This window comes from Enhydra lutris, unplaced genomic scaffold (genome assembly GCF_002288905.1).
Source record: "Enhydra lutris kenyoni isolate GAN:26980312 unplaced genomic scaffold, ASM228890v2 scaffoldscaffold59, whole genome shotgun sequence".
Lineage (NCBI taxonomy): Eukaryota > Metazoa > Chordata > Mammalia > Carnivora > Mustelidae > Enhydra > Enhydra lutris.
In genome coordinates, this window is record NW_019154143.1 from 5,157,017 (window position 1) to 5,179,626 (window position 22,610).

At 35.7% G+C, this 22,610-nt stretch overlaps 1 protein-coding gene across 2 annotated transcripts in view; it reads left to right on the forward strand.

Annotated features, from left to right (window-relative positions):
- The first annotated feature begins 1,115 nt into the window (after positions 1-1,115).
- The window catches only part of LOC111158454 (regulator of microtubule dynamics 2), a 55,289-nt gene continuing 33,794 nt past the window's right edge, over positions 1,116-22,610 (forward strand). For both annotated transcript variants that reach the window (XM_022520473.1, XM_022520474.1), the window contains exon 1: positions 1,116-1,573. In XM_022520473.1, coding sequence (XP_022376181.1) covers positions 1,122-1,573 — 452 coding nt within the window. In that variant the 5' untranslated portion in view covers positions 1,116-1,121. The remainder of the gene's footprint in view (positions 1,574-22,610) is intronic.

The following is a 22,610-nucleotide window of genomic DNA, read 5'->3' on the forward strand; positions in this document are numbered from 1 at the left end:
CAGAAGTTTATTATAGTACTAATATACTTATTGCCATTTTAAAGTCTTGGGAGGAAAGGAATGTTATACTATTATAAATATTATATTTTTATTATATTTTATATGTTTACTTATATACTTCTTATTATATGTTTGTTTAATATATTATTAATTATATTTTTGTTTTTCATTAATGGTCTTCTGATTTTAAGAACAGAAATAAGCAATAAAACTAGGAAGATGGGATATACCAAGAAAAAATTATGGTGCATTTAGTCAAAGTAGCTGAGTTTGTGTGGAATTAGGCAGGCAAACACTCGAGCCTTGAATGTAAAACAGTGAAAGTTCAGATGGAGAGAAGAGTCAAAGAAAGGACACTTTTGCTACTTTAAAAAAGAGGAAAATTTGAAAGAAAATAAAAACATTAAAACCTCAGAAATAGAAATGTGAGGAGCAGAGGCATTCTGGATCAAAAAAAGAAAGGTGATGAAGCCTTCATGTGGTAGTGTTTTTGCTCTGCATGCTGAATAAAACAGAGATGAGGTGGGTTACAAACTTGCCAGGACTCTCTGATATATTTTATATTCCAAATCCTTGGGCTTTGAAAATGCTTATTACTCTAAGTATACATGTGAACTGGGTGCTAAGAAAAGCTCCTTGAACTTCCTTAAAGATTGGATAAGACTCAGAAATCAGCATACCAATTTTATACAGATAAAAGTTTCAAAAAGAGTTAAGCACAATTTGAATTCTTAAATAGCTTTTTTTTTCCAGAAATGTATAATGATGCTTTTACCACTATCATATTCTTTCAAAATATATGATAAAGAATAAGTTTCAGATCAGTCATGTAGAATACAAATTCTGAGTTAAAATTGAAACTTTACACTGGACTTCAGTGATATCTTTAAAGTAAATATTTCTATTGGGCCACATACATTTTAGAAATAAATATATTATACTTAGAGTGTATTTTAGTTTATGATTTTTCATGTGTGTGTGTCTGTGTGTGTGTCTGTGTGTCTGTGACGGGGACTTGACTTTTGTTGATTGAGAAAGCTTTAATATTTTTGTCTTGGGCAAAGACAGAAACAACATTTATTTACATTTATGCTTTCAATTTTAGAAACAAAACCCAAGAAATGCCTCATTCCACAAACAAAGAACTGATAGTTGGCATCATGGTGGGAACTACTGGAATCAGCTTGCTTCTTTTGTGGTACCACAAGGTTCGTAAATCAAGGACAACACTGAATTTACCTAAATTTCTTTCTCTGGGTAATAAGTTTGATTCCATGACTTTTCAAGATGAAATGTATAATGGCCAAGAAACAGCAGCAATCTTTCAAAGAAGGCAGCTTCAGATATTGGAGAAGTTAAATGAATTACTGGTAAATATGGAAGAACTCAAAGAGGAAATCAGGGTTCTTAAAGAAACCATTCCAAAGCTGGAGGAATATATACAAGGTGAACTTGGAGGGCGGATAACTGTTCATAAGATAAGTCCTCAGCACAGAGCTAGAAAAAGAAGGCTTGCCACCGTTCAAAGTTCTGGAACAAGTAATAGTTCAGAGGAAGCAGAAAGTGAAGGAGGGTAAGTTTCTCCATGATGTTTCCCATGTTGAATTGATTATTTATTTCATTATTGCTCTTATATTTAGGTATTTTCATTATGCATTTCCAGTTATGTATTCTGCTAGTAATAAGATTAAAAAAGAAATGATTATTTGGCTTACATCATAATTAAAACTATATTCAATAGTAGTCTGTATTTAAGATAATTTAGACTGTACTGACAAAAAGAATGTAAGTGACTTACTAGCACCAAGTGCCATCATGAGTAATGAAAAAGTCATTAATTGTTTGCCAGAATGTGTAACCTGTTTTTATATGTGGCCATGTGTGACCCCTTATGTAAGAACTGTCCAAGGAGTGCTCTCAGCTAGAACTTTCTGTGATGACGGAAATGGTCTAAGTCTATGCTGCCAATATGGTAGTGATTAACCGTCTTAGCCATCAAGCACCTGCATTGCAGTTAGTGCAACTGAGAAACTGAATTCTTAATCTTATTTAATTGTAATTAATTTAAATAACCAGGGGACTAGTGCAGACCTAAAAAAGATTTGAGAAGGTACAAGTAATTCAGTTTCATCCTCACCATCCACAGTGGTAAACCTTTGAATTCTAAAACCAAGAACATAAAAAACACTCTTTTAGAATAAAAACAAATGATTTATGATTAAAAACAAAAAACAAAAAACTGTCCCCAGCTAGTATTTTTGAGGAGTAAAATAGGCAAGTAAATAAAGAATCACTAGAGGTTCTTTAGGGTAGGGACACTATGTTTATTTTATTATATTCTTTATTTTTAAAAAGATTTTATTTATTTGACAAGGAGAGGTGGGCATAAGGAGGAGGAACAGCAAGCCAAGAGAGAGAGGGAGAAGCAGACTCCCATCTGAGCAGGGAGCCTCACGTGGGGCATGATCCCAGAACCCTGGGATCATGACCGGAGCCGAAGGCAGATGCTTAACCAACTGAGCCACCCAGGCGCCCCTATTTTGTTATATTCTTAACATCTTGTTTTTGTACCTAGCATAGAGTAGATGCTGATAACTGTTTCATGAATGAATGAGTGTTCTGCTACATCACCATGGAATTGGGAGAAGGGAGGAGAGAGAAGAGAGGAAACAGTGGGTCGGGGTAAAAGTGTGATTTCATAGGTAAAGAAATGTAAACGGTTGATCAGGTCTTTGACATCATGCTAGGACTGGAATTACTTAGCATTTTTATATATGAACTCTATGAAAAATCAGATAGGGAAGAGCCACAAATGATTGATCTAGAGAACAGGAAGGTTTTAAACATTTGTGTTCCTGAACAACAACAAGTTGTAAACTGATTTTAAAATTGGCAGTGGAGTGATTGAAAGGAATTGACAATAGTTCTAAATATTCCAGAACCGTAACTCTGAAAAGGCGCTGTTAATTATTAAGGGTATAAAGAACAGCAGTTTTGTACTCTAGTGAGGACAAAGATCCCAACACAGCATTGGACATTGATGTGGCAAGCACATCTTCGAAAGGGCATGGTGGAACTAAGGACTGGCCAGAGAGGATCGACTGGGAGGAGAGACGGCAGTCCTAGTAAAGGAGTGGAGGCCAAAAGGCTGAGTAACCCTTCATCTAAAAAGACCTAGGTTAGATTGAGCACAGGCTTGTTCAAGAACTTCTAAGATTCTAGGAAGAGAGGCAGCCTCTCCTAAGTTTAAGATAAGTTTGGGATGATCAGAAAAAGACAATTACATGGTTTCACTCATATGTGGAATATAAATAACAGCTCAGAGGATCTTAGAGGAAGGGAGGGAAAGCTGAAGGGCAAGTCATCAGAGAGGGAGATAAACCATGAGAAACTCTTAACTATAGGAAACAAACCGAGGGGAGGCGGATGGAGGAGGGATGGGGTAACTGGGTGATGGGCATTAAGGAGGGCACATTGTGTGATGAGTCCTGGGTGTTATATGCAACTGATGAATTATTGAGTCACTACATCTGAAACTAATGATGTACCAAATGTTGGCTAATTAAATTTTTAAAAAGATAAGTTTAGACAAATGAAAACAAGGGAATCGTGGGACTTAATTAACTTCAAGTAATAGTGTAGGCATAAATTATGTGAATTCAAGAAGGATTTGTGAAATTTATGAATGACAGCCACAGATGGCTAATAAAAACTTTAAGACTGATGTCAGGTAAGACATTCCTTCTTCTTGCTCGATCCCGGGGGCCTTTGTTAGCAACAGAATACTAGAGTAGAGGAAAGGCAGCCCTAATGACTTGGACTAGTATATAATTATAGATTATATACTTAATAAAGTAGAGAGATACTTTTTCCTACTTAGCTGTACTTCAGTAAAATAAAACAAGAAACAACATGGATTTTTTTGAGAGAGGAATAAGATACAGAAAAATTTAATACCTTTCTAAATAAAAACGTAGAGACAAACTTTTTAAATAATGTATTTTAAAAACAAGGTCTCTATAAAGTGGATTTGTGTAAATTTAAGACTGCCTGTCCTGATAAACCTCCCACGGGACAGAAATGACTGGTCATGGTAAGATACCATCCTAGCCCCATTAACATATTTAAGTTGAGATGTATCCTTGATACAGCAGTATCCTTGACAGCAAAATTAAACATCAAATGATAATCGCATGTTCCATATGTAAAGTTTATCTTTTGCCAAAGGTTCCTGGAGCTTTTGACATCTTTTAGTAAAAAGGGTGCCAGTCACAATTTGCTGACGCTGTTCTTTCTACACAAGAAGAGAGAAAAACCTTAGTTATGTCCTTAGGTGGTATCAAAAACTTGAATGGGTATATCAGTAGAAACCGTTTTCTGCACACAGTATCTCCTGCATGCCTGTCCTCATACACAGTATCATTACAGGCATAGGGAGTTATGCCTTTGTAGGACTTAGCTGATTTCATCTACTTCACTGTGGAGGCGATCGTCCCAGAGGCTCGAATTCTCATAATGTGGCCATCAGAGGGCCTGTCAAGTTTCTTCCTTTTCCTTCTTAGCACTAGCGTGAACATCTTGGAAAGCATCTGTGCTTCTTGGTAATATTATGTTTCTACTGATTTTGCTTTTGTCCCTGCTCCAAGACTTGGAGTCAGCCACTGCCTTGGCAGTGTTGGTTCCTTTCAGGGACACATTGTACTAGACAGCAGCAGCCGGGCGTGCAGATGTGCCCTGTTTGTGGGCAGGGTGAGACCAGAGCTTGCTTGGGCCCATTTAGGGTCTGAGTAAAGAAAAATAGTTTTAACTATTTTCAAGGTCACGAGTTCACAGTAGTGTTTTCTGCTTAAACAGAAGTCCTTCCTTATTTCTGAAAACTTTTTAGCTCATTTTCTTTTTCAAGCCGCTCACTGCTCCTTTTTCTGTCAACTTTTATCTGTAAAGGTTATATCGAACCATGGGTTTAAAAAGTTCTTTAAATCACAATGTTATGTAAAGCTTTAGAAACCTTTCTTTCAAAAGTTCCATCTTGTTCCAGTTTAGATTAAAGTAATACCTCTAATAAACTCACAGTTCTTCATTTTAAGTGAACTTTACAAAGAATATATGTGTTTCAGAGCACCTGGGTGGCTCAGTTGGTTAAGCATCTGCCTTCAGCTCAGGTCATGATCCTGGGGTCCTTGGATGGAGCCCCATGGTTCTCCCTCTCCCTCTGCCCCTCTCCCTGGCTCGTGCTTGCTCGTTCTCTCAAATGAATAAATAAAATCTTTTCTAAAAGAAAGAAAGGAAGGGTGCCTGTGTAACTCAGCTATTATGTGTCTGCTTTCGGCTCGGGTTTTGATCCCAGGGTCCTGGGATTGAGCCCCACATCAGGCTCCCCGCTTGGTAGGAAGCCTGCTTCTCCCTCTCCCATTTCCCCTGCTTGTGTTTCCTCTCTCGCTGTGTCTCTCTCTCTAAAATAAATTTTTAAAAATCTTTAAAAAAATAAAAAGTAAAAAAGTAAATATTAGATGTGTTTCAAAATGAAACATTTCTGTTCAGTAAATCATGGTTGTATAGTAACCCTACAGGCCTTCTTTTTTTCTTGATGTAAGTATTTTCCTTTTAGTATTAAGTTCATATGATAGCTTCAGATGGTATCAACAGATACACAATTATTTGAAAAGAAAAACCCTACAAATCTACCCCCAAAAGAACACCAAGCCATAATACAAGCCACAATACATAGTATCTTAGATATTACTCTACAAATAATAAAGGATGGTGATGCCAGCAAGACCACAGACAGAAAAGGCTTTTGAGATTTTATTTAAAACTATTTAAATTTTCGGGGTACCCATGGCTCAGTCAGTTAAGCATCCAACTCATGATTTCAGCTCAGCTCATGATCTATGGGTTGTGAGGTCAAGCCCTGCCTTGGGCTTTATGCTCAGTGAGAGGCTGCTTGGGATTCTGTCTCTCCCTCTCCTTCTGCCCTTCCCCCTGCTCACTACTCATGCTTTCTCTCGAATAAATAGATACATGAATCTTTTTAAAAATCTTTGAATTTTCATTTTGTGAGCCAAAATATATAGTCTTTGCCTTTTGTTCATTTACATTTTTTATTCTTACTATTATTTACTTCTGCCAAGACAGTTTTACTGTTGGACTTCAACTTCTCAAGGCCTTGAGAGAGAGACAATTTCACATATTCATGATGTGGTGCTTCTGTATTCTTTCATGTTGAAAGAATGTAGAAGAGCACATTTGCACACACAAAAAATTGTTTTTTGATTAGGATTTTTTTTTTAAATAAAGTATTGCCACATAAATGAAATCCTTTTTGTAGTCCTTTCTCTTGGAGGTAACCATTGTCTTAAAGTTGGTGCAGATTCTTTCTTTGAAAGTTTGAATGTTGCTCCTACATGTGCATGGTTACATCAACAATGAATAAAAGGTGTTTGGTTCTCAAGATGTACATAAGTGGCATTATATAACATTTTGTAACTCACTTTTGCATCAAATGTTTCTTTAAGATTTTTCCAGATTGATGTAAATAAATTTATTTCATTCTTTTCAGTTGCTATGCTGCATCCCGTTGTATGAATATGCCTTAACTTATTTCCCTGTGGATGGATGTTTGTTTAGGTTACCATTTTTTGGTTCTTCCAAACAATGCTTTATTGAATACCTTCATATTTCCTTAGGCACTGGTGGAATAATTTCAAAGTATATATTTAGAAGTGGTTGCTGAGTTGTAGACCAAATAGAGTGTTATGCTGTATTACTAACCTATTCCTCAGAGTGTGCCAATATATGAGAATTCTTATTTTCCCATACAAATTCTTACAGTTAGACTTTTTAATTTTAGGCAACTTGGTGGAGACGAAGTGGTAACTAATCATGATTTCAGTTTGCATTTCCCCAAACACTATTAAGATTGGGCATCTCATCATAGTTTATTTATATTTCGGTCTTCTCATCTATGAATTTCTTTTAAAAATGGGATAATAAAGGAAGGTTGATGTCCTCTTTATTGATTCTCTGGGAATGCCCACTCTGTGCCCAGCACCATGTAGGTTCCCCAGGTACATTAGAAAACAAAACAGAGTCTTCCAAGTCAAATACAGATCTTTTTAAAACAAGGTAACAGAATGTTAAAGAGAGATACTGTGTTCTAACTTTAACCAGAGCCCCAAAGGCCAAGAACAGAGCAGTAAGGGCCAAGTCCCCTTGCCTTCTAGACCCTCCTAGGCAGGACTGGGCAAAAGATGGAAGCCCCTGCCGGCATGAGCGTTCACCCGCCAGTAGCCTGTGAAAGGAAGCAGCTGAAGGTCTGAGAGAAGCATTCCTTCAGGGAAAGTCATTCCTGTTCCAGCCATCCTGCCAATATGTGTATGATGCTGAATGCTGTAAGAATGAATGGCATTGCTCAGGCAGAATGTGTTGCATGGGAAGAGCGAAGAGGTAGAGTGCAGAGCCTTTTGGAACTAATACCGAGGAGTGGGCCGAAGTGGAGGAACATGCCTTTGGTGTTCTATCTAAAAAGTCATCGCCAGACCCAAATTTATCTAGGTTTTCTCCTGTGTTGTCTACTCAGAGTTTTATAGTTTTGCATTTTATATTTAGGTCTGTGTTCCATTTTGAGTTAATGTTTGGGAAGGATATACGGTCTGCATGACCAACCACTCTTTGTCCAGGGCATGTGTTGGGACTGTGGGGAGAAACCCTGAGGAATGAGGTGATGTTCCCCTCCAGGACCAACAGCACATTTAGCAGATTTGCTTACTGCTTGGGGTCAGTGTAGTAGGTTCCCTAAGCTCAGCGTTCCTTTCTTTGTAACACGAGTCAGTGCAAATGCGGGGGTCTCCAGGCCCTCTACGTTGCCCTTGTGGGGGACCTGGGGTCTGGGAGAACCAGCACAAATATGCCAGTGATCATACCGCTGGATTTGCTGTGTGTATTAAAGTCCTCTTCTTCTGACCCAAGAACTGTGTGTGAGACATTAACCGATTATTAGCTTATGTGTAGGGTAAAATCAGATCACCAAACCGACAATTAGATGATGAAAATGAGAGAGCGTTGGGCCTTTGAAAAGTAGTTTGTTGAAAGGTTTACCAAAGACCGGGATGCCTGGGTGGCTCAGTTGGTTAAGCTGCTGCCTTCGGCTCAGGTCTTGATCCCAGGGTCCTGGGATCGAGTCCCACATGGAGCTCCTTGCTCGGCAGGGAGCCTGCTTCTCTCGCTGCCTCTGCCCGCTTGTGTGTACCTCTCTCTCCCTGGCAAATAAATAAAATCTTAAAAAAAAAAAAAAAGGTTTACCAAAGAAGATTGTTAGGAAGAGAAGAAAAATCAGAATGTGGAAGAACGTGTTCAGAATATTGAGACGTTGAAAAGTTTACATTCAAGGCACTGTTTTATGTCATCACTGGCTTGACACACATACCTGTTACATGGATGGGGCTCCAAGTTGGTTTGGAAAAGGAAAGGACAGTATTTCTTTTCTGAGGACTCTGTTATCCTTGTCTTTAAATGGGTATAAGTTGTTTCAAGGAGTTAGAAACAATAACACAGCAGATCTCTAATCTCTGTGTCTGGCCCACACTATCAGATGGCGTGCTTTACTGCCCGCATAGAGATAGCTTATTTCATTCGGGGGGCGGGGGGCAATGATGTTGGCTATTCAGGTTTTAGGGTTTTTTTTTTTCCTTCCATATATCTTTGGACCAAAATCTGTAATGGTAATTTTCTATATTACTGGAGGGGATAAAAACCTGGGATGAAGAGTGTTCATGTGAAAGTAGAATGAATTAGTAAGCCAGGGGTGTGTAGGGAGGCTAGTGAGAGAGACAGTCCCAAGCAAAAGATGGTGCAGATATTATATACGTTACTGCCTTATCCTGTTTTCTCGTCTCTTGATTTATTGGCTGACTCCTTGAACATGATGAAGTTAGAATACGCATTCCCCCATCACATGGATTGCAGCTTTTCAGAAAGGCAAGCCACAGAACAGTTTTATCTGAACCTGATGTCATGAGATTCTAGAGTCTGCTGTCATCACATTCTGTGTTATCACCATGTTAATTCCACACACAGGTTAAGTGTTCAGTCTTCTGACCTGTTCCACCTACACAGGGCATTTTTATGGCTTAAGGATGATGGCTTAGGAAGGAAGGGAGAGATTTACTTTGGATTAAATTCAATATGGGAAAATACTTAAGGTAAGCCTTTAAAAAGAAAAGAAAAACCCCCATTGTTCCATATGCGTTCATGTGCTAAAGAAGACGGACATATTCATGAACCCAGCTTTAACGCTTCCTTTAGTTTCCCACAATAACTGAATATGAGGACTCTGGGTGTTTTATCTGAAGTATTCTCTCCAGAGACGTCCTGCTTCTTCCATGGTTACTATTTTAAAATGTATTAGTCAAAAGGGCATACATTTATTCTACTTAACTCCTTTAAATGTGGTAGTTCAAGAATCTCAAACTGTACTATGATTTACTATTTTTAAAAGAGGAAACTCTCTCCTTTCCTTCAGGGGATATTTTCGTTCTCGTGCCTTGTGGTATGTTTCCCCTGGTCTTTCTGCCTGTTTCCCTGATTCTTTCAACTTATCTTCCCAAGGTTTAACAGATTGGGCAGGTATTGTGCAAGTAGAGATAATCTTAGACTAGGGCATTTTTGGGGAGGGGGATACATCTGTGTGACCCTCAATTCAGCCGCCATAATTCTCTCATTCCCTATTGTTTCCATATCGATAAAGTAGATACCACTCTTCAGAAGGCTTGGCAGGTTTCCACCTCTGCTCCTTGTTTTTTGTTTTTGTTTTTTTTCCCTCATTTGACACTTTTCTCACCGCAGCAAACAGGACCAGAACTTGAGACCGAATTATCCTGCAGATCAAGTTACTTCAGACCCCCTGCGGCATGAAGCTTCTTCTTTAACTCATCGATCTCTTAATCCTAAAAGAACTCGTCTGTCTGCAATATGTAATGTCAATTCACGTAGAGGAAGTAAATATTTATCTTCTACTCACTCGTCTTTCTGTGGAAGAAGACATTCTTTACTTGCTAAACTTCAGAAAAGCAATATTTTCCCAGACCATCAACACAGTAGAGCTAACTTTGATTCTCAAGAAAAAAGAACCTTCCGTGATTTAAAATCTTCCTCAGACCATCTTGGCCTTAGATTCCAAAGTTTTTTCTCTGCCCCTAAACTCAGTATAATTTCCTGTTATGAGAATGCTAGTTTTTTTGATCTTCAATCAAGTGGTCAAAGCATCTTTAATACAGATGAAATTGAAAGAGTTTCTAAAAACTCAAGTATTTCTGGTGCGGAAAAATATCTAAGCTCTTGTTCTCCCAAATTTAACCTTACACATTTTATGAGTTTGGGAACAAGAGCTAATCCTTCAGCCCATCTACACACTGTTGGTGGAAACACTTGTCAACATAGGACATCAACCTTAGCTTCCCTTCCAGGTATTATTTCCTACACCTATCAACAAAACGAAACTGCCACCGATATTGAAGAAAGAGGCCAATCAAGGAAAGTTTCCCTTCATCCTGTTCTCAGAATCACCATACAGATCATTCTCCACCTGTGGTTCAGCATCATCCCTCTCAAAGAGTAACTTCCCCTGTTTTCTATAATGTTGGATTTTCTTCACTTTGTAAAAAAAAAGCTACTCACTTTATCCCACCTCAGAAGGACATGGCTTTAGATTCCTTTGAAGATAAAAACATGGCTATTGCATGTCATGATGAAGACAGATCTTCAACTATTGCAATTCCTAAAATAACGTTGCCACAGACTTTCCCCTCTCTTAGAAGAGTAGCTTAAATCAGAAAGTTTTCCACCAGGCACATTCTATAGAAATCATGGCTCAGCTCTCCTAAAAGTCTATCTCACCAAGCTTCACTGCCTTTTCAGAAAAAAAAGACCTCCACCTTGCAGTCTAAATTTAATTTTAATTGCTGTATGTCTTTGGAAAAATAGCTTATGACTTTATTGAAATTTAGAAGTCAAAGGTTATTAATCTGTTTAAGGCTTTTAACAGATTGACTGCTAACAGGTTGACCAGTCTCAGATTTCTGAATGATTATTGTAATATTTCTGTGATCTGAAAATAACCTCAAGCATTGGTATATGTCTTCTAGATGTGTGACATTCTCTGAGAGTTTTAACATCATCTTTTATCCTATTTTAATTATTACAGACAGTATTCTACCTATGTCATCTATAGAGCTATATTCAGCAATTCACAAATTTTCATTTGTATCAACATTGCTAGACACATTTCTCATGCCAGATAGCCCAGAGACAGATGATATTTTTACTAATACAAGGATCAAGTTATAAGTAAAAAATATGATAATGGAAATTATTGAATATACTGAAACCAGGTATTTTAACTAAATTTTTTTTTAAAGATTTTATTTATTTGACAGAGAGAGATCACAAGTAGACAGAGAGGCAGGCAGAGAGAGAGAGAGGGAAGCAGGCTCCCTGCCGAGCAGAGAGCCCAATGCGGGACTTGATCCCAGGACCCTGAGATCATGACCTGAGCCAAAGAAAGCAGCTTAACCCACTGAGCCACCCAGGCACCCTTAACTAAATTTTAATACACATTTGTGTGTTTATGTCTGAGACTTCAGAGGACTGTGAGATCAGAGGTAATAAATTCATACTTTAGTCTCAATTTTTCAAAATGAATATTTTTCAGATTTTTTCCAAAATTTTTACTTTAAAGATTTTTTAAATAAAAATTTTATTTTAAAAAGTGCCTCCCAAAACTTTATTTTTGAGTAAATATCTTTCAGTTTTTTCCCACTATATTAAGGTCTATAGATATATTTATCAGAATAACTATTGAATAAAAAAATGCATATAGACAATTAAAAATACTTAAGTTAGAATATAGTTACTCTTTGTAGAGGAAAGAAATTGGCATTGTGTTCAATTATTTATCATGATAAAATACCCCCTAAACCTGCATCATTGGGCCAAGATATTACTTTTACTTTCATGTTTTTCTCCAAGTTTTAGCATTTCTTGTAAAAAAATTTTTTCTACTTCATTTTTTTAAATTGTGGTAAAATTTACTGTCTTAACCATTTTTAAGTTTAATGGCATTAAAGACATTCATATTGTTTTGCAACCATTATCACCATTTTTCTCCAGAGTTTTTTTCATCTTCTCAACTGAATTCTGGACCCATTAGAATCACTCCCCCCTGCTCATCCCCCCAGCCTCTGGCAACCACTTTTCTACTTTCTGTCTGTATGAATTTGATTCCTCTAGGCACCTTAAAGAAGTGGAATTATGTGGTATTTGTCTTCTTGTGATGGCTGTTTCACTCAGCATAATGTTCTCAAGGTTCATGTATTTTATAACGTGTCAGATTTTCTTTTTTAAGGTTGAACAGTGTTACTTTGTATGTATAGATCACATTTTACTTATTTATTCATCTGTTGATGGACACTTTTGTTGCTTCTACTTTTAGCCATTGTGAATAATGCTATGAACATGGGTGTACAAATATCTCTTCAAGACCCTGCTTTCAATTCTTTTTGATTGTCTATCCAGAAGTAGAATTACTGGATCATATGGCAATTCCATTTTTAATTTTTTTGAGGTACTGCCTAATTTTTTCGAGGTACTGCCTAATTTTTTCCATAGCAGCTGCACCATTTTATGTTCCTCCAAGAGTTCATAAGGATTACAGTTTCCTCATATCAACACCAACATTTCTCTGTTTTTTGACAGTAACCATTCTAATTGGTACATGGTGGTATCCCATTGTGGTTTGCATGTCCCTCATATTGAATGGTACTGCACATTTTTTCATGTGCTCATTGGCCTTTTGTATATCTTCTTTGGGAAAATGTCTTTTCAAGTCCTTCACCCATTTTTTAATTGGGTTGTTTGCTTTTTGTTGTTGAGTTGTAGGAGTTCTTTATATATCCTGGTTATTAACCCTTTATCAGATATATGATTACAAATCTTCTCTCCCATTGTGTGGGCTGCCTTTCACTCTGTTGATTATGTCCTTTGATGGCCAAAATTTCATTTTCATTTTGATGTCTAATTTATCTATTTTAATTTTGGTGTCCATCTATTTTGCTTCTGTAACCAGTGCTTTTGTTGACATCCCCAAATAGTAAATGATCCATTTTTTAGTTAATTTTTAATTTTTTGCACAGAGCCCAATGTCATTCTTTTGCATATAAATACCCAGTTTTCCCAACACCATTTGTTGAAGAGACTACCCTTTCTCCATTGATTGGTCTTAGGACCCCTGTCAAAAATCATTTGACTATATATGTGAGAGTTTATTTCTGGGCTTTCTATTCTAATGCACTGATATTATACATGACTTTGTGTCAGTCCACATTATTTTGATTACTGAGCTTTGTAGTAAGTTTTAAAATCAGGAAGTGTGAGACCTCCACCCTTATTCTTTTTCAAGGTTGTTTTGGCTATTCAGGGTTCTTTGTGATTCCACGTGAATTTTAGGATGGATTTTTCTATTTTTACAAAAAACATTGTTGGGATTTTCAGGGGGATTGCACTGACTCTATCAATTATTTTGGGTAGTACTGACATCTTAACAATATTAGTCTCCAAATCTATGGCATGGGGTTTCCAATTTTGTCTTTAAATCTATGGCATGGGGTTTCTGATTTTGTCTTTAACTTTTTTTAAGCAATGTTTCATAGTTTTAAGTATATAAATCTTTCATCTCCTTTTTAAAGTTTACTACTAAGTACTTTATTCTTTTTGAAGCTATTATAGTCGTTTTTAGTTGCTTTTTAGATTGCTTCTTGTTAATGTGTAGAAACACATCTGATTTTTGCAAGTTGGCTTATATTCTGAAACTGCTGAATTTGTTTATAATTCTTACAGTTTGTGTGTGTGTGTGTGTGTGTATGAAATATTTAGGATTTTCTACATTTAAGATCATGTTATTTGCTAAGAGATTATTTTATTTCTTCCTTTCTGATTTAGGTATCTTTTATTTCTTTTTCTTGCCTAATTGCTCTGGCTAGGACTCCTAGTACTGTACTGAATAGTAGTGGCAAAAGGAGGCACTCTTGTCTTGTCCCTGATGTGAGAGGAAAAGCTTTTAGTCTTTCACCATTGAGTATGATGTTATCTTTGGGTTTCTCATATATGGCCTATATTATTTTGAGGTAGTTTCCTTCTATTGCTAGTTTGTTACACACTTTTTTTTTTTTAAGTAGGCTCCGCACCCAGCATGGAGCCCAAGATGGGGCTTGAACACACAACCCTGAGATCAAGACCCAAGCTGAGACCAAGAGTCAGATGCTCAACCTACTGAGTCATGAAGGCACCCCAGTTTTTTACTCATTTTCATCATGAAAGTGTGTTGAATATTGTCAAGTGCTCTGCTTTTTTCTGCACCAGTTGAGATGGTCATATGTTTTTCCCCCCTTAATTCTGCTAATGTGGTATATCACATTGATTTTTCATATGTTAAACCATCCTTGCATTTCCACTTGGTCATGGTGTATAATTGCTTTCAAATCTTATTTGGGGTTTTTGCATCAGTATTCATCAAAGATATTAGTCTAATTTTCTTATAGTGTATTTGTACAGCTTTAGGATCAGGGTAGTAATGGCTTAATGGAATGAGTTAGGAAATGTTCCTTTCTTTTCAATTTTTTTTGGGGGAATTTGAAGAATACTAGTTAATTCCTTAAATGTTTGGTAGAATTCACCAGTGAAGGCATGTGGTCCTGGGCTTTCTTTTGATAAGAATTTATTGATTACTAATTCAGTCTCTTTACTTGTTAGATCTGTTCAGATTTTCTGTTTCTTCCTAATTTAGTCTTGGTAGGTTCTATGTTTCTAGGAATTTGTTTCATCTAAGTTATCCAATTTGTAGGCATGCTATCCTTCATTATATTCTCTTATAACCCTTTTTATTTCTGTAAAATTGATAGTGATATTCCTCTTTCATTTCTGTATTTTTATTTGATTTTCTGTCCTTTTTTCTTAGTCCAGCTAAAGTTTTGTCAGTGTTGTTGATCTTTTTGAAGAACCAACTCTTGGTTTCATTGATTTTCTTTTTTTTTTTTTTAAGTTCTGTATATGTTCATTTCTACTTTAATCTTTTTATTTCCTTTCTTTTGCTAGCTTTGGGTTTAGTTTGCTCTTCTTTTTCTAGTTTCTTAAGCTATAGATTTAGGTTGTCGATTTGATACCTTTTTATTTTTTATTTATTTATTTTTTTGTTAAAGATTTTATTTATTTATTTGACAGACAGAGATCACAAGTAGACAGAGAGGCAGGCAGAGAGAGAGGGAAGCAGGCTCCCTGCTGAGCAGAGAGCCCAATGTGGGACTCGATCCCAGGACCCTGAGATCATGACCTGAGCCGAAGGCAGCGGCTTAACCCACTGAGCCACCCAGGTGCCCGATTTGATACCTTTTTAATAAAAGCATTTATAACTATAAATTTCCCCTTACCACTGCTTTCACTACACTATGTACATTTTGGTATGCTATGTTTTGCCTTCTTTTGATTCAAGATATTTTCTAATTTCCCTTGTGATCTATTCTTTGACTCATTTGTTGTTTAAGTGTGTTATTTATTTGCACATATTTATGATTTTCTAGTTTTCCTTCTGCCTTTGATTTACACTTTCATTGCAATCAGGAAAGATGCTTTGTGTGATTTTAATCTTTTAAAATTCATGAAGACTTGTCTTGTGGTGTAATATATGATGTATGCTGGGGAATGCCCAATGTTCACTTGAGAAGAATATGTATTCCTCTGTTGTTGAGTGGAGTATTCTATATATGTTAGGTCAAATTGGTCTCTAACGATATTCAATTCCTCTGTTTGCTTATTGATCTTCTATCTGGTTATTCTATCCATTATTAAAAGTGAAATATTGAAGTCTCCTACTATTATTATGTTACTATCTGTTTCTACTTTCAGTTCTATCAGTGTTTGCTTCAAATATTTAGAACCACTAATGTTTAATGCACATATGTTTATTATTATTACATACTTCTGGTGAATTGAGTCTTTTATAATTATATAATGTCCTTCTTTGACCCTTGTAAGTTTTGACTTAAAGTCACGTTGTTTGAGGTTAGTATAGCCAATGTTATTATTTACATGAAGCATCTTTTTGGTTTAATGTTAAGTTCTTCTTTCCATGGATATAATATCTTTGCCCATTTTTTAGATAGTCTTTAATTTCCTCAAATAATATTTTTTCATTTTCTATAGAAAAGTTAAAAAAATGTGAATTTTTTTCCTAGGTGCTGTGTATTTTTTCCTTTAAATGTTACATTTTATGAAATTACATTCTCTAGGAGTGCCTGGGTGGCTCAGTCAGTTAAGCATCTGCCTTTGGCTCAGGTCATGATTCCAAGGTCCTGGGATTGAGCCCCATGTCAGTCTCCATGCTTGACAGGGAGCCTGCTTCTCCCTCTGCCTGCTGTCCCTTGTGTGCTCTCTCTCTCTCTCTCTCTCTCTGACAAATAAATAAAACCTTAAAAAAAAAAGAAAAAGAAATTACATTCTCTAACTTGTTTTATATATATAAGGGCATGATTCATTTTCAAAAATTGATCGTAAATGTTGAATAGCTTTGTTTACTTATCTGTAAATTCTGCTAGCATTTTTATTCTACTGCATTAATTTCAATTAAAAATAGTTCTATTTCTTCTTTCCCAATTCTTTTTTTTTAATTTTATTTATTTATTTGACAGAGAGAGGGAGATCACAAGTAGGCAGAGAGGCAGGCAGAGAGAGGGGGAAGCAGGATCCCTGCTGAGCAGAGAGCCCGATGTGGGCCTTGATCCCAGGACCCTGAGATCATGACCTGAGCTGAAGGCAGCGGCTTAACCCACTGAGCCACCCAGGCGCCCTTCTTTCCCAATTCTTATAATTTTTATTTGTTTTCTTTTAATATTGTGCTAACAGGACCTGCAGTACATTGTTGAATAGAAGCAACAATATTGAACATCCTTTTCTATTTCTTACTTTAAGGAGAATGCTTTTAATGTTTCATCATTAAGTGTGAAATGTATATTATAGTTTTGGCATATAGACTTGTGTTCAGAAGTCCTCTTCTACTCCTTGTTCATGGGTCTGCTATTTCCTTATCCTAAAATGAATATGAATTTATTGAGGAAAAAATTGGTAATCACTGAAATGATCATCTAGTTTTTCTCATTCTTTCTGTTGTACTAAAAAGAAACATTCTAATGTTAAACTGTGCTTGTAATTCCTGGGAGAAATCCAGTTTGGTTATGATGCATTCTTTCATGTTTGTTACAGTTTTTTTGATATTTTTGATGTCTTTGATTGATATTTTGCATCTATATTTATGTGTGAAGTTCATCTATAATGTTCATTTCTTATACTATCCTTGTTTGATTTCAGTGTCAGTTTTACCAGCTTCAGAAAATGAGCTGAGGGGTGTTCCCTGTATTAGAATTTCTTAGAAGAATTTGAGTTAATCTAATTCTTTGGATATTTGGTGGAATTCCCCATGAGAGAAACTTCTTTTCTCTCCCAATCCCCGTCTCTGTCTCTCTCTTTCTGTGTGTGTGTGTATGTGTGTGTTGAAATAGATATACAGATTCTGGATTAATTTATTTGATAGCTATAGGAATAGTGACATTTTTTTCTTCTTTCTTATAAAAATAAAATCTTTATTGAGATATTCTTCATATGCTGTAAAATTCACCCCTTTAAAGTGTACAATTTGGTGGGGATTAGTTTATTCACACTTAGTTGTATAGCCATCACCACTATCTAATTACCAAACTTTCATCATTCAAAAAAAGGCCATGTACCCTATATCCACTCATTCTCTAATTCTCTGCATCTCCAGGCCCTATCAACCATTATTCTCACTTTCTGTTAAAATGGCTTTGCTTATCCTGTACATTTCATGAAGTGGAATCTTACAGTATGTGGCCTTTCCCTTAGATGATGTGTTCAAGGTCCATTCATGTTGTATCACCCATTAGTACTTCATTCCTTTGTATTACCAAATAATATTCCATTGTTCACTCATTTTGTTTATCCATTCAGCAGATGAAGGGTATTTGGGTTGTTTTCATTCTTTGGCTATTATGCAATAAGTTTCTGTGTACATTCCTACACAGGTTTTTGTGTGGACATGGTCTTTCAGTTCTCTCAGATGTGTACTTAGAAGTGTAATTGCTGAGTCATTTTGTAATTTGCTGAGTCAAATTTGTAATTTGCTGTTAAACATTTTGAGGAACTATTGTATTGTTTTCCAAACTTGATGCACCATTTTACAATCCCATCAGCAATGTAGGGGGGGGGTCCCAGTTTTTCCACATCTTTGTCAACATTGTTATTGTCTATTTTATTTTAGCCATCCTAGAAGGTGTGAATGAATTAATTATTGTGGTTTTGATTTGTATTTCACTAATGACTAATGATATGGAGCCATCTCTTCATGTGTTCTTTGGCCATTTTGTTATCATCTTTTGTTGAAATATCTATTAAGTCCTTTTTCCATTTTTAAATTGAATTATTTGTCTTTTTATTACTGAGTTGTAAATCTATTTGTGTACTCATTAGATATACATCAGTATATTTGTCAGCATACTTGTTAGATATACGTCAGTATATTTCATTTGTAAGTACTTTCTTCCATTTTTAAATTTTCTTTTCTTTTTCTTGATGAAGAAAATTTCCTTTAAGCACAAAAGTTTAAAATCTTATAAAATCTATTTTATCTACTTTTTCTTTCTAATATTTACTCCTGTGTTTTCTTCTAAGAGTTTTATAATTTTAGCTCTTACATTTAGGTTTTTGATCCATTTTGAGTTAATGTTTATATATGGTGTGAGCGAAGTTCCAACTTATTTCTTCTGCATGTGGGTATCTATTTGTCCCTGTACCATTTGTTGAAAATAAAATTGTATCATCCAATTAGTTGTCTTGGTATTCTTGTTAAAACAAATTGACCATAAACATAAGGGTTTGTTTCTGGACTCTGAATTCTTAATAGGTCCGTAATCCCTATACCATATGTCTATCTTCCTTATGCCAGTACCATCTTTACTACTGTGGCTTTATAGTAAAATTTGAAATCTGGAAGCATGAATTCTCTTTGTTCCTCTTTTACAACATTATTTTGACTATATTGGGTCCCTTGCATTTCCACGTGAAATTTAGGATCAGCTTGTCAATTTCTGGGGGAAAAATGTTGTCAGCTGAGTTTTAATAGAAATTACTTTGAATCTGTAGATAAATTTGGGGGAATCCTGCCATCACAACTAAATCTGATTCATGAGCACAAAACTTCTTTTCATGTACTTAGATCCTATTATTTAATTTCAGCAATGTTTGATAGTTTACAGTATATAAGTCTTGCACATATTTTGTTAAATTCAATCCTAAGAATTTTATTCTTTTTTTAAAAGTATTTATTTATTTACTTATTTGAGAGAGAAGTGGGGGACGCGCATGAGTGGGCAGTGGCAGAGAGAGAGAGTATCTCAAGTAGACTCCCTTTTGAGTGTAGACCATAACCCAGGGGCTTGATCTCACCACCCATGAGATCATGACCTGAGCCAAAATCATGAGTCTGACACCGAGCTGACTGAGACACCCAGGTGCCCCAGAATTTTTTTTTTTAATAATATTGTAAGTGAAATTGTTTTCCTCATTTTTGTTTTTGGATTGTTCATTGCTAGTTGTATAGAAATACGATTGACTTTTATAAGTTGATCTTGTATTTTGCAATCTTGAACTTGTTTATTCTAATAGCTTTTTATGGATTTATTAGGATTTATATGAACAAGATGATGTCATCTGTGATTAGAGATAATTTTACTTCTTTCTTTCCAATCTGGAAACTTTTTATTTCATTTTCTGGACTAACTGGTTGATTTTCTCTTGAGCAGTTTTAGCCAGTTATATTTTTCTAGGTGGTTGTCTTTCATTCCAAGTTTAAGCCTAAAATTGCTCATGGTAGTCTGTTGTTTATTTATTTATTTATTTATTTTTAAGGTTTTATTTATTTATTTGACAGAGAGATCACAAGTAGGCAGAGAGGCAGGCAGAGAGAGAGAGGAGGAAGCAGGCTCCTCACTGAGCAGAGAGCCTGATGTGGGGCTCGATCCCAGGACCCTGGGATCATGACCTGAGCCGAAGGCAGAGGCTCAACCCACTAAACCACCCAGGCGCCCTAATAGTCTGTTATTTAAATCTATGCTGTGTCTATAGTAACAATGTTTCATTCCTGATGCTGTTTATAATGACTTCTGCTTTTCTTTCTTTTCTTATATTCTCTCATGTATGAGATGTATCTTTTTAAAATTCTTTTTAAACTTTATGAAATACGGAGTACATGTGGAAAAACATACAAATAACAAATACCCAGACGGATTTTTCAAGCTGAATACAATGGTAAAGTCAGCACCCAGATTTAGAGACAGAATATTTTTAGTACCTCAGATATTCCCAACATGCTCTCATCCAGTCACTCCCTGGCACCAACAGGATAACCCATCTTGATTTCCAAATGCATACATCAGTTAAAATTATGTTTTTACTTTATCTAAATGAAATAATACACCATATGCCCATTTGTGTCTAGCTTCTCTCAGTTGATATTAGCTTGGGATACTCATGCATATCGTTGTGCGTGGTTGAAGACCATTTATCCTCACTGCTAAATACTCATCCATTGCGTTAATATACCACAATATGTAAGCTCCCTATTCCTCATAGGCATTTGGTACTTTCCAGTTATGGACTATTATGATTGGATAAACATATGTACACATTTCTTTTGGGTATATACCTAGGAGCGAAATGACTGTGTCCATGGAGTATGTGTATACCAGCTTTAGGATATATTGCCAAACATTATTTCCAAAGTGGTGGTTCTGATTTGCTCCCATCAGCTATGTTTAAGAGCTCCATTGGCTCCACATCCTCACCAACTCTTGGTGTTTTTTGTCTTTTCATTTTAGCCGGTGTAGTGGGCATGTAGATGGAAATGTTTCAATTATTTTTAAATTTGGAGGTTTTCTCACCTACTCTTTAGTGTTGATTTCTAACTTAGTTGCATTGTGAACAGAGAATATGGTCTACACAACAGATTGTTTGTTACCATTTGTGGCTTGCTTCGTGGCCTTGTGTATGTGGCTGTTTTCATAGATATTCCATATGACATTGTTTTCCTGGGGCTCAATGTGTAGTTTTATATATGTTAGTTGGATTTGAGCTTATTAATTTTGGCACCTAAATTGTATCCTTACCTTTTCTTATACTTTATCAATTACTTAGACTGTTATGTTAAAAATCTCCTGTTCTCATAGTGGATTCAATTTCTCTTTGTAGATGTTAATTTATGTTTTCCGTGTATCTGAGACTTGAGTTTTTAAATGCATAGACGTCTCAAACTGCTCTTTCTTTATCATAAATTGAACCATTTAGCATTGGTGTCCCTCTTTAATGCTTTTTGCTCTAAAGAACATTATGTCCGATATTAAAATAGTTACTTCCTTTTGGTTATCATTTTCTTATATCTCAGGTACATAGAATAGCTCTTGCAAACTCTAAGGACTGGTCCATGCATGTGTCACTTTTAGTCAGTTAGTTAGTTATTGTGAATAATGTAAAAGCATCCATGAAACTACCTCCTAAAACCAAGGATAAGACCTAGACAATAATCTTCATCAAACCATTTGGCTCCCCTGCCTTCCCTTATCTGAAGGTAACAATTACCCTGAATGTCTAATCTATATTGTTCATTCCTTCTTTTTTAATAATATCATTTCATTGCAGGTGTGTGTATGTTCCTTAAGATACACATTTAATTTTGATTGTTTTTATGGAAAGGGGATTGTGTTGTATATAGTTTTAAGAGCTTATTTTTCCACTTAATAATAAGTTTGTCAAGATCCCTTCATATTTTGCTCATCACTGTATTTCTTTCATTTTGACTGTTGTATAATATTCATTCACTCTTTGATGGGCATTTAGGTTGTTTCCTGGTGTTTGAAAGTACTGCTCTCTCTATTATACATATCTTTTTTTGCACATATGCAGGGGACCAGATTACTGGGTCCTAGGGCATGTGAAAAATTCACAATTACAAGATAACTCCAGAGTGCTTTCCCAGCTGGTTTCACCAGTTTGCATTCACATCAGATCCTCTGGATTGACTTCATGCCCAGCATTTGATATTATCAGACTTTTTACATAATATCTCCCTGTGGTCTTTATTTGTATTTCTCTGTTTCCTAGTGAACATTGAACATCATTTCTTATGTTTATTGACTATATGTATTTTCTCATTTGGGAAAGTCTATATCTATCAAGCATATTTCTATTGACTGCACTGCATCTTTTATTATCTAATTTTAGAAAAGCATTTATGTGTTCTTGATATCAATGTTCTCCACATGGATATGTTGCAAAACATCTATTCCTGGTTTTTAATTTATGTTCTTATATTTTTGAAATTGTCTTTTGATTAGCAGCAGTTTTTTTCATTTTAATATAACTAAGCTGATTAGTCACTCATAATTAATCATTTATAGCTAATTCTTTCATATCTTGGTTAAGAACATTTTTTGCTCTGGGAC